At 39.1% G+C, this 12,356-nt stretch overlaps 1 protein-coding gene across 1 annotated transcript; it reads left to right on the top strand.

Moving 5' to 3' along the window:
* Positions 1 to 1,120: 1,120 nt before the first annotated feature.
* Positions 1,121 to 11,000, top strand: LOC117737000 (long-chain-fatty-acid--CoA ligase ACSBG2-like). Its single transcript, XM_034542704.1, has 15 exons — positions 1,121 to 1,139; positions 2,640 to 2,717; positions 2,821 to 2,930; positions 4,029 to 4,312; positions 5,270 to 5,358; positions 5,986 to 6,106; positions 6,205 to 6,285; positions 6,550 to 6,699; positions 7,669 to 7,836; positions 7,937 to 8,118; positions 8,488 to 8,721; positions 9,159 to 9,376; positions 9,470 to 9,609; positions 9,693 to 9,936; positions 10,222 to 11,000. The coding sequence occupies exons 2-15, from the start codon at positions 2,650 to 2,652 to the stop codon at positions 10,326 to 10,328; spliced, it is 2,196 nt and encodes a 731-aa protein (XP_034398595.1). The 5' UTR covers positions 1,121 to 1,139; positions 2,640 to 2,649; the 3' UTR covers positions 10,329 to 11,000.
* The last annotated feature ends 1,356 nt before the right edge of the window (positions 11,001 to 12,356 follow it).

Here is a 12,356-nt window from a genome sequence, read left to right as displayed (position 1 = left end):
ACTACTCTACCACAGTTCTTGATGCCTGTAGATGTGATTGATATGAGCGATATAGTTAATTATGGTGACCTGTATAATTCCCCATTTAAGCAAACCATAATCTAAAACATTATTATATATTGCATTAAGCTATATTGCAAACTATTTAGAAAATAGCCTAGGACCATAATTTAACAAACAGGTGTGAGAGGTTTGTAAAAGTACTTTAGGCCATTTAGTGATGTCTACATGCAGTATACTTTCTTTGTTTAACTCGTTTGCATTCATCTTAAATATTCACGTGCACCAGAGTTTTCCACATGATTAGTTGCTGTTTGTTAAAATATATTTGCTGTCACATATACAGCCTTTAGGGCAGATTAAGATTTATTTTTATTATTATAATATGTATTACTTACATTGTGTGGTCTAGTTTCCTGCTACCTCTTTTTATGCATTACTGGCATTAATTAATCCCCCAACTAACCTCCACATATTGCATGAGCCCAGCTATGAGCAATGAGGGTCAGAGTCTGGACAGATGTGTTGTCACTGTGGTTTGATTTTGTGACATCAGTGCCCGTGAGCAAGGTGTGTGTGTGGGGGAGTTGAACTCTCATCTATATTTACCTTTTTAACCCCGACTGCCAGACAGAATACCTAACAAGTATTGATCTTTGGACATTTTAAGTACAAATCATGGACTCTTACTGATTTCTCTTGTGCACTTTTTTTGTTTTACCAAGATGTAAATAGAGAAGCAGGAGAATTAAGAGTTCTTGAGAAAATGCAAAAGTCGTGTGCAAAACGATATCCCTAATACACTTATTATATATATTGCCAACATACTGACATTGTCTGCTCAATAATGTAAACAAAGCAGGTTTCTACCAGTCGCAGGATGTTTGTGTGTCCAGGTCTTCTTCACCTCGTGGAGTAAACCTTTTGTCAAGCTTGTTGGTGGAGCTTTAACTGGTCGACTGAGAGGATTGCGAAAGTCATTAAAGCTCTGGAGGTGAGGCGTGGGTGCAGGGGAAGTTGGTGTGCACTTAAGCAACTTCTCTGTTGGCTGATATTTTCTCCAGGGGTCAACAGACCTGCACCAGGCAAAGGTTGATCCGGGTCTGTCCTGCACTTGGCAACGACTGTCACAGAAGAAGGTAGGAAAAGTGTCATTTTAAAGTTCCTTTTTTGATGTTACAGTGTGTGAAAAAGACTTGCGTATAGGGGTAACTTTGGTTGTCAGAGGTTGCTATGGGGACTGCACGTCTTGTATGAGGATGATGCACTTTCAATATCGTTGATTATTGACATGTTACAGCTCCTTTTTGTCATTGAATTGCAGGAAATGATCAATTTCATTCCACAATTCAATTTAAAATTTCAAGGCTAAGAAAAATGTACCGCTGTGCACACTTTGTGATCTTTAATGTGAAGACATTGAAGATCACGGTCAGTGGGTTTGAGACAAACACTTGACAAATAGATGGAAATGTTGATGATAAATGTTTGATGAATACGGGAAAAGTATTTCTTTAAACCCCCTCCACAAGGAATTGAGTGATTCTTACATACTGAAGCTAAACATGTGGAATTGCTCTGGTCTTTATCTCCTTATAGGACTTTCTACCACTAATGTTTTAACACAAAGTTTTCTTCAAATGTTCCGTCTGCTTTCTAGGTAATGTGCAAATCCAAGTCATTAATGGCACTGAAATCCATCAATATTTGCATATTACAAGACTTTGCCATTGCCACTTCATATTGCCACACTGTAGTTTTGCAAGTCGTATGAACTTTGGTCCAGAGAAATTTTGACCAAAGAGTATATGCTGGGTTGACAGATCCTAATCTAATACTCTTTTACTACAATGTACTTTTACTTGAGTATTTAAACATTATGCTACTTTATAACTCATACATTTCGGATCGAAATATAGTGCTTTTTACTCCAACTGGAGTTATTAGTTGTTTTAAAGATCAAGATTTAAAAAACATGGTATGTGATTATTTAATGATGATAGATTAAACTATTCAACAGTATATCAAATAATTAAAAATGTGCTCCACTTCCACCTGCTGTCACATTACAATGCTGCTTACATGCTAAAGCATCAGTAACAATATTCATAATAAATAAATATACACATACACAATTACTTAAAATTATGAGTACTTCTTCCATCACGGCTAATCTTTGTATCTACTGATTTTGGCACTTTGATCCTTTGAAGATACAGACCATAAAACCCAGCCGTTGAGTCATTTACACACTAGATGGCAACATTTCACTCTCTGCAGAACAATCATAAGAGAACTGAATGAAGGAAGTCCTAAAGGCGAGCTTGTCTTTTTGACAATATTTGAATTTTTCATCTAAAACGTGAAACGTTGAATTAACTAGAGATGACTGAGATGGAGTGAAAGAGAAAGCATGCAGATGTCCTGCAATACTTTCTGGCACAATATTCAGAGTTTCAAAATGTAGCGACAGCGGTCATTGGCTCGGACCTGTTGCAATGGCTTTGTCAGTCTTGTATAAATGACCAGAGCGGTGCTGTTTCGTAACTGGAATTGTTATCTGCTTGAAGGATTTCTAAAGTGTTTCAATGTTAATTGTTCTTCATGCCCACATAATATAGTTTTCTCTGTTATTCCAGCAAATACGAGATGAGTGCTCCAGAGGGTTCGGTTAGGAGCAGCAGTGGCGTTGCAGTCATGGATAGTAAAGCTGAGAGGTATGCAAAAAGGATGCATGTCCCAAAGTGGGAAACGCATCTTTATGAGGATGTAGATTTGATCCATTTGTACTATGGAACTCACACTTATGTTTATCCACAGCATGTCTACCCAAAAGACTCGCTCCCCCCTCGTCCTCAACGGAGAAGCCCCCACAGCTGAGCTCTGTGCAACAGCTGAGCTGGAGGAAGCCACTGAAGGACTTTGCCTAGGTAAGAGTCTGAGCAAGACGATAAATGATAACAATATATACATAAAAACAATTAGTGGGGTTGCTGCTCCACCAATTATATTGTCTTTTATTGAGAAAATCTTGTGACAAATTATTAAAATATAAAAATCTGAGTAGGCGGGAAATCCCTCTCTTTACAAGATAAACACAAACACCTTGAAACAGACACAACCTGTGAAAACAAGGTGTTTTTTGGTTGTTTTTTTTGCAGGTTTGGCATTCAGATGCAGAACACATCATTATGCACTTGTTGACAGTGTGTTCTTTGTTTTATGCAGTTTTTAAAGTCTGAGAGGCTCTCAAGTATCGGTCACTAAGATAAGATAAGATAAGATAAGATAATCCTTTATTAGTCCCTCAGTGGGGAAATTACAGGATATGTGAAATAGCAAGATGTGCTTTTGGATAATATAACCACGGGGAAATAAAAAAAGGGAAAAATAAGATAAAATGTTAAGATATAGAGGAATCTGAACCAGTTTCATGATGCGTCTGAAAAGTTTTTGGATTAGAGACTATTGAGTAATAATCACATGTTTCACTGTATCAATTGATGCACAGAGATCTTTCACTTTTGGGACCTTTTAGGAAAACTGTTGCAGATTTTTGCAGAAGAGCAAATACAAATTTAGCAAAAGCTAAAAGGAACAACATAATAAATACCATCCTAATGTAAAGTTGTGGTGGGACAAATAAGAATGGAAAATAAAATAAAATACAATTAGGAAATAGATTTAAATAACAGGGAGGACTTTTTAGCAAAACAAACAAATACTGCCCTTTGAAGCTCTCACTAAACTTACTCTAACCAAACCCGATCGGTAGGTTGGCTCTTCATTTCTGTTTTGGCTCAGGTATCATTAAGCCCTCCCACATTACAGCACAACCTGTAAATCGTGTTGCTCTGACAATTCATGTGTAATATATCCACAGGGTTCGACCAGAGATGTCTGCAGTCCTCTCATAACCGAGACTCTTCTTGTTAAATTTGCTGTCTCGGTTTAGTGAGGGTGTCTCCTGACATTGTTATTGTTATTAATGGCGAGTAAATACGGCTGCCCTTGTTGTCCCGATACAGAAGAGCCTAGGTCAGTTCCCTTGGTGAGGACGAACGGACCAGCACCTCTGGCCCCAGCGGACGAGCTATGGAGCTCCAGCAGACACAAGGCAGTCAAGCTGAGGATGGAGGGCTCGGGTCCGGCCTCAGAGACTCCCATGACGGCCCATCAGCTGTTTCTGCACACGGTGGAAACGTACGGGGATCATCCAGCCTTGGCTTCCAAAAAAGAGGGCCAGTGGGTGACCCTGACATGGAGGCAATACTATGAGCAGTGCCGGGCGGCAGCTAAAAGTTTCCTCAAGGTGTGTTTGCAAATTGACTTGTGCAGTGGCATATTGTTTTCTGTCTCTAACATTATTGTTAATTTGGCTTTTAGCTTTAATTTAAGGCTGTTTACATCCGTTTTGTGTCAAGAGTAGGAATTGAAGACTTTTATTTATTTTTACACAAACTGTAGTCCAATTTTCAGTAGCAGAAACTAGGAAAGCCACATTAATGTATTGTATATATAACACATTTGTATATGGCTATGCACATATAACATATATTATACACTCTAAAAAGAACAAAAGTGGACAAGTTGCCATAGTGGAATTGTATTGCTCTCCCAGACTTTTAATGCAGGGTTCTTCACTTCTTGCTTGCTTCAGGGTTGTTATGGTTTTGGTCTGGTCTTCATTACATACATAACCTATGAGCCAGTAAAATGTTCTTCCTTGTCATGTTTTTATGTTTATGAACGTAGGGAACTAGGAATAAAAACGTGCTACAAATGCTGTACCCAATATGAATGTGAACACCCTCAAAGCTCAAACAAGTCAACAACTGTTTCATTCAAGTCCAGAGTGCTGAAGTAGAGCAAATTAAACCTTCCACTACAACATGTCCTATGTTCTGCACCGTTTGTAAACTCCTACATTTGTAATGAAAACTAGTCGAGTAGAAGTTTTTGACGTGCACAATAATTATGTTCCACAATGTAAATTACTGTTTTGGAAACACTAGCTCATCATGTCCTCCCTCTCTCATTGAATTCTCTAAATTGTGAGATCAGTTTGCTGGAAATCAACACCTGGGTGTGTAAAGCTCACAGCTTGTGTTAAACTGTTTCATTGACATGTTTGTGTCCCGTGAGGTGGAGTGGCTTTTGAAACGAGATGTAGGTCAAGAGTAATGGAGGCACTGTGCCGCTGTGTCACTAAAGATACATGCTCTTTTGAAAAAATATGAAAAACAACAACATCTTGTCTGCATTTTAGTTGGGGCTGGAGCGTTACCATGGTGTGGGGATTCTGGGATTTAACTCCCCCGAATGGTTCATCTCAAACATCGGCTGCATCTTTGCAGGGTAAGATCACTTTTAACTTAAGGAGGTAGATAACATTCCATGTAGACTCGTAGAGATGCCTGAGCATTGTTTCACCCGACATTGCACACTAATCTCTGTTCATACTCATCTCAAAGTCCATCTCTGTGTCCCCACCCATTGCTGTTATTACATAAAAAGTCGGATAAAGTGGCTGTTAAAATTCTATCCAGCTGTTGTCCTCGTATATTTTATGCACCTATTCAAAGACTTAAATGTATTGTGCAACAAGGATTCAAATACAAAAACTTTACTTGCATCTTTATTTTCTGCAGTAAAGGAGACTTACATTTTAACAAAATCATAATGCAGAAGCTTTGTGTTTTATCATCTGGCTGTCGATGTTTTAGGGGTTCAAATGTGTTGTTTTAGGATACAAACCTATTTATAATTGCGTAAGAAATGGACCATTTGTTAATTGCATTTTTGTTTAGTTTTAGTATGTGGCATATCTTGCGCATTGTGTCTTGTGTTTTTAACTAATTTGCATGAAAACATGTGCACTTATTTGTGAGACAAACAAAAGAGCAAAGTCCACAGTAACTCATGCAAGAAATGTGTGCAATATGTAATGCTTTTTACTTTATTATATCTGGTTTATTCCTTTAGGGGTCTGGCAACTGGAATTTACACCACCAATTCAGTTGAAGCTTGTCAGCATGTGGCTGCCAACAGTGAGGCCAACATCCTGGTAGTGGAGAACCAGAAGCAGCTCGACAAAATCCTGCAGGTCAGGAGCTTTATTGGATTGCTGTAATAACCTTTGGCAAAGTTAGAAAACAAGTCTGTCCTCATATGCCTTTTGTTTAATTTTTATTTCCCCAACAGGTTAAAGATCATCTACCTCATCTGAAAGCCATCGTCCAGTATAAAGGCGAGCTGCAGCAGAAAGCACCATTTCTTTATACGGTACGTTCGCTCAGCAAACATATTGATGAAGCAGATAAGTCACATGGTTGTTGATAATCTGATCAGATTTCTTTATGTGATGCCTCCAGTTTCACCTCTGGTATTTCAATACACACATATTATCTGTATTACTTGTGTTATAAGAATTGTAATTAAATAAATGGGACTGACCTCTAATGTATTAAACTCCACTACATCAGATGCAGTTCAGTCCACTCTGGATGTAGACGCGCTTTGTTTAACTTTAGCTCTTTATTTGCGTAGTGGGCGGAGTTCATGAAGCTGGGAGAGGAAGTGCCCGACGAGCAGCTAAATGCTGTGATTGACAGTCTTCGTGCCAATGAGTGCTGTACTCTCATCTTTACCTCTGGAACCACTGGGAACCCTAAAGGAGTCATGTTGAGCCATGACAATGTGAGTTATCAAGACAAAATACTTTCCTTTTCTTAGCCTGTGTTGTTTTAACAACTAACTTCATATAATTCCTTCTTGGGGCTCAATTGACAACTGTTTTTATTATCAATTAATCTAATATTTTTCCAATTAATCGTTCCATTAAAAAAAAAAAACACAACTTTCCAGAGCCTGAGATGGCATCTTCAATTCACAAAAAGTTCTAAACCTGTAAATGTGCGTTTAACAATGATATATGACAAAAGTATAATAAAATAAATTATGACTATAGGTACATGAGGTAGAGAACAGCAAATCAACTTGTACTGCAAAAAGTATGGACATTTGATATGTAAATAAACAGAGCTTGTAAAAGAGGCAGGTTTAAATTAAAAGTACGAGTAAAATGGATAAAAACATGAACACAGCTGAATACAAGAATGTAGTAGTTTCTTTGCCTTAATTGATATTTAGATTAATGGGTTTATTCTAAATACCAAAGCATTTTAACAGCATCAAATAAAGTGTTTATTTATGGAAATGAAAAGAAGAAGAGGACCCAACATAGAGCCCTGGGGAACTCCAAAAACAGCTACAGCATATATTATTATTATGTTTCCTGCCTCCCTTGAAAGGATTTTTGGAAAGTGTTTTTTCAAATACAATATATATCAATAGACTTATTGATCCCAACCTTTTCACTGCGATAGTTAGGACAGCCTCAAGGACTTGAAGTTCCCAGCTGACCAAACTGCAGCTGTGGCCTCCTCTACACTGCTTGCTAAACAACTGATTCTCCACAAATGGAAAAAGACTGCACCATCTCACACTGGCTGGTAGATGTAAAGACAACGCCATCCTACTATTGGCTCAACCAGAGAGTTTATAAGATACTGATAACAGGCTGTGTGAACAATGTGTTTGTTGACTTGTTTTGTGAAAGTTAAAGAAAAAAGTTAAATACTTTGATTCTGACTCTCTAATGTGCAGCTGACATGGACAGTCCGCACGGCAGCTTCCATGCTCAACTTAAAGTATGCTGAGGAGGTGATGGTCAGTTACCTGCCGCTCAGCCACGTGGCAGCCCAGCTAGTGGACATGTGGTTGTGTGTTTGTTTTGCCATGACCACCTACTTTGCAGAGCCAGACGCCCTAAAGGTAAGGATGCCTACTGTTGTATGAACATAGAATTATTATTAATGGTTTACTCTTTTTACTCTTTTTAAAAAAAAATTCTAATCCCCAATAATTTTTCCAGGGCTCCTTAGTAAACACACTTAAAGAGGCTCATCCAACTTGTTTCCTCGGGGTTCCTCGTGTGTGGGAGAAGATGCAGGAGAAAATGAAAGCTGTCGGTGCCAAGGCCTCCCCAATGAGGAGTACAGTGGCGGGCTGGGCCAAGTCCATAGGCCTGCGGTACAACTACAGTGTCATGAACAGGTGAGACAGCAGCAATGATAATTTGTTAGCATTCATGATAGAATTCTAACATTTGCCGATTAGCCCTAACACAAAGAACAGCTAAAGGCTGATGGGAATGATATTAGCATCTGTAGTGGTGTTTGACCTTTTTACCTAATGGTGGCGCTATATGAAAAGTCGGGAAAATCCCAAAGTGGTTTCAAATTATCTTGAGGGGGACATAAATGTTGAGACAGAATTTAATGCAAATACATCCAATAGTGTTTTTCTTTCTGGCCCAAACAGACAGACCAACATTGCCACTTTGGTAATGTTTCATTTTGGGCCAAGTTCCTAATTCCTAACAACTCTTAACTTCAAACATATTTTGACTTTATCTTTTTGCAGGGAGAATCAGGTGCCTTGGGGCTTCACGCTGGCTAATAATCTGGTCTTTAAGAAGGTCCGTGAATCTCTGGGCCTAGACCGCTGCAAGTTATGCTTCACGGGCGCTGCCCCCATCACCAAAGACACTCTGGAATACTTCATGAGCCTGAACATCCCTTTATTGGAGCTATATGGCATGAGTGAAAGCTCCGGCCCACACACCATCTCCACTGACACCTATTCCCAAATCTCAAGGTAAGCAGCAAAGCATTATGGAACATGTCAACTATGATTATGTGTTGCTGATATGGAGTGGATTTTACACATTTTCTGTTTACAAGTTGATGTTGAAGATTACAAGTTTAAAAATGAAGGCCACAGGTCTTTGGTCCTGGAGGCATACAGGTCCTGGTTGGCAGTGTAGAAGAGGACCATCATCGTTTGTAGCAGATTGAACTTCTTCAGCTGTCGTAGGAAATACATACTCTGTTGTGCTTTGTTGATGATGAGCAAGCGGATGTTCAGCTCCAACTTGAGGTCCTGGCTGATGACGGATGTAAATGTTTTTCCCAGTGTACTGACATTGTGATATCTTATTTCTTTGTACTGCACATCAAAGTATTGAGCGGTGCAACCTTTGGTCAGGTCAGGTCTAAATAAGCTTGTTACAGACTTATGTTTTGTCTCTCCAGCTGTGGAAAAAAGATACCAGGCAGCAAGACGAAGCTGGAGAACCCAGATGAGGACGGGAGTGGAGAGATATGTATGTGGGGTCGGCACGTCTTCATGGGCTACCTGGACATGCCGGACAAAACAGCGGAGGCTCTCGACCAGGACGGCTGGCTGCACTCTGGAGATCTGGGACGACACGACCAGAACGACTTCCTGTACATCACAGGAAGGATCAAGGGTATGAGGATGCTGTCCCCCTGGAGGGGCCTGACTCATTATACTATCACTGTCACACACTTTTAATTTAAACTAAACTGTGTTTTCTTCACAGAACTGATCATCACTGCAGGTGGAGAGAACATCCCTCCTGTGCCTATCGAGGATTCAGTGAAGGCCGAGGTGCCCATCATCAGCAACGCCATGCTGATCGGAGACAAGCTGAAGTTCCTCTCCATGCTGCTCACGCTCAAAGTAACCAGACCGTAATTCCTGCACAGTCACAGCTACTGAATAAATAACACAAACACAATAATGACCCTTCTCTATTTACACAGTGTGTGGTGGATGACAACGGCGAGCCAACAGATGAGCTGAGCCCTGAGGCCTTGATATTCTGCCAGCATCACAACGTCACAGCCACCAAGGTGTCAGAGATCGTAGCCAATAAGGAGCCAGCTATCTACAACGCCATACAGGAAGGCATGGAGCGCGCCAACGCCAGAGCAACGTCCAACGCCCAGAAGATCCAGAAGTGGACGATACTGGAGCGAGACTTCTCTGTCAACGGAGGCGAACTGGGTGAGTTATTTCGCTTCGCTTCCTTTTCTTTTGGTATTAAAATTTGAGCAAAATCTGCACACAACACTATTGTTCAAGGCCATGTTGTAATCAGACAAGTCTTGTGACTGTGCCGCATGCCAGAACGCATTCCAGTGGAGTGTGATTGGTATCGAATAAATCTCTCCCTCTGAGATATTTTTTAAGCTACAGTGGATCAAATGTTGTCACCGTGTGGGGGTCACTCAGCAGAGACTTAAGGTAGAGATTTAGATCCAATTAACCTACTTTTTTATGTCTTTGCAGGGCCTACCATGAAACTGAGGAGGCCCATTGTTGTGAAGATGTACCAGGAGAAAATAAATGAATTGTATGCTGTGGCCACGGAGACACAGCAGACTGTACAGCATTGAGATGAGATAATACCTGGGTCATGTTTGTATGCTGCCCAGCCGTCATATTGAGAAATGTGTAAATGTCTTTCACCTGAATGTTAAAAGTGCAAAAGAGGTTTAAATGATGTAGTATTTAATGGAATAGGTTGTCGTGCTATGTTTTAATATAGTTCTGTTGTCTGTTTCGAGTCGAGATTTAAGCTGTTTAATGCACAAACGGTTTCAAAGCAGCTGTGCACTTTTTGTAAATAAAATGTCCTAATCAGAGCCAAATCTTGCCATTTACGCTGGATGGTGTAAGTCATCATTTTTACAGTTGTTGAAGGGAATTTAGTGAATCCACTGTGGCCTGAATGATGAAACTCTCTCGTCCTGGTCCTCAGCATACCAGAATGTATTCAGTTTTTGAAGCAGAAATATCTATTTACATTTTTTTTAAACCATTAATCGCCAGTTGTCTGTCTCATGCTTTGAGATAATCCCCATTTAGTAAAACTGCAGACATCACCTCTAAAGACTGGATGAGAAATATATATATATCAATAAATATATCTATGCGATAAGAATAGAATCCAATCACGTGCAAATTGTAATTTATTCTTCTCCATGTACAGTTTGATAAGTTGAGAAATGTAATTTTTTTTTTAATGAATGTCCCATGATTGCCATTAAAAAGTGAATGATTGAATGAACTTCTTTCAAATATGTGCCTTTAAAAAAATATATATATATATTGAGATCATCACTTCTTGATTTAGTGAATTTGCACAGTGTGCATAAATGATCTAAACTACTGCTATCCTACATTTACATTTTTTTATATGGTGTAGCATGGCGCAACACATGCTGGACCACATCCTCTGCATATATATATATATATATATATATATATATATATATATATATATATATATATATATATATATATATATGGTTGAATGTTAGCCTGACTGTATAAATCAGTCTTGTTTCCGAATAACAAAATGTGAAATAATAAAGCTAAAATATGACTTTGTAAATACTACTTTGGACGATTTTAAAATTAAATTAAATTATTGCCTAAAGATCCAGTTAGACAGGAGTCCATTTAGAAATTGGATAGCCAGTGGGATTGTGCATGTTTATAGTATATCCTGTGTAAAGAAGCCACAAAAGGCTAACAGAGAGCATATAAATCGCATTGACCATACATTTATTCTTTTGCAGTGTGTCTCCAAAGCTTCTGATCATTATTGATATTGATAACTGATCCATTTACTGGGTTTCCACTTACTGCTGATTTTTTGGGGCGCTGTGCGGAAGTTCTGATTCATCATCACAAATTCGTAAAAGTAACATCAATAAAAAAAAGTCCCCCCTCTCATGACTATCAGATTACATTCTTGAAGAACCGGTCGAGTTGCTCGAGCAATGTTTTGTCATTTCCCACAAAACTGTCTGAGTTACTGAAACTATATCTGAGCATCTTATCGTGACTATGCCAACTATTTTTCCGGGTTGGGCTGATGGCTGCACATGCACTTCAGGATGATGATACACTAATCACAACCTTTCACCCAATTCAATATTTTCTGTTATGTGCTACTCGCTTTTAGGTCAATATAAAATAAATATAGATTAAATGTGACTTTTCTTTCATGACCAACCAACAAAGTGTCCTGTGTTTCATGTGTGAAAGTGATTCAATCATAGATGTTAGAATCTGTCGTGTCATGAAACTTGCCATTAATGTTTTTTTTTAGAAAAAAAGTGTGAAGGAGACGCTCAATTCATTTCAAATGCAGCAGCTCAGACTTAAACCATGCACGACCAATACAGAGACAATACATTTCGACTCTCAGTCCAAGTACTGCTAAGCATATTGCACTCCTGACAACACCGTGATGACTTGAATGAGCCGGGTGTGGCCCAGAAGTGCTGAATACACCGTTTAACCGTCCTGCCATGTGTCATTAAGTGCTAATTGGAACCTGTTCTCGGGTTCTCACGTCGAACTTGTAGCACATACGATCCTTTATCAGTTTCATTATTGTTAATTTATTTAAC

Source organism: Cyclopterus lumpus, chromosome 9 (assembly GCF_009769545.1).
Source record: "Cyclopterus lumpus isolate fCycLum1 chromosome 9, fCycLum1.pri, whole genome shotgun sequence".
NCBI lineage: Eukaryota > Metazoa > Chordata > Actinopteri > Perciformes > Cyclopteridae > Cyclopterus > Cyclopterus lumpus.
The sequence above is the reverse complement of the archived record's forward strand: the minus strand, read 5'-3'. Positions and strand labels throughout refer to the sequence as shown.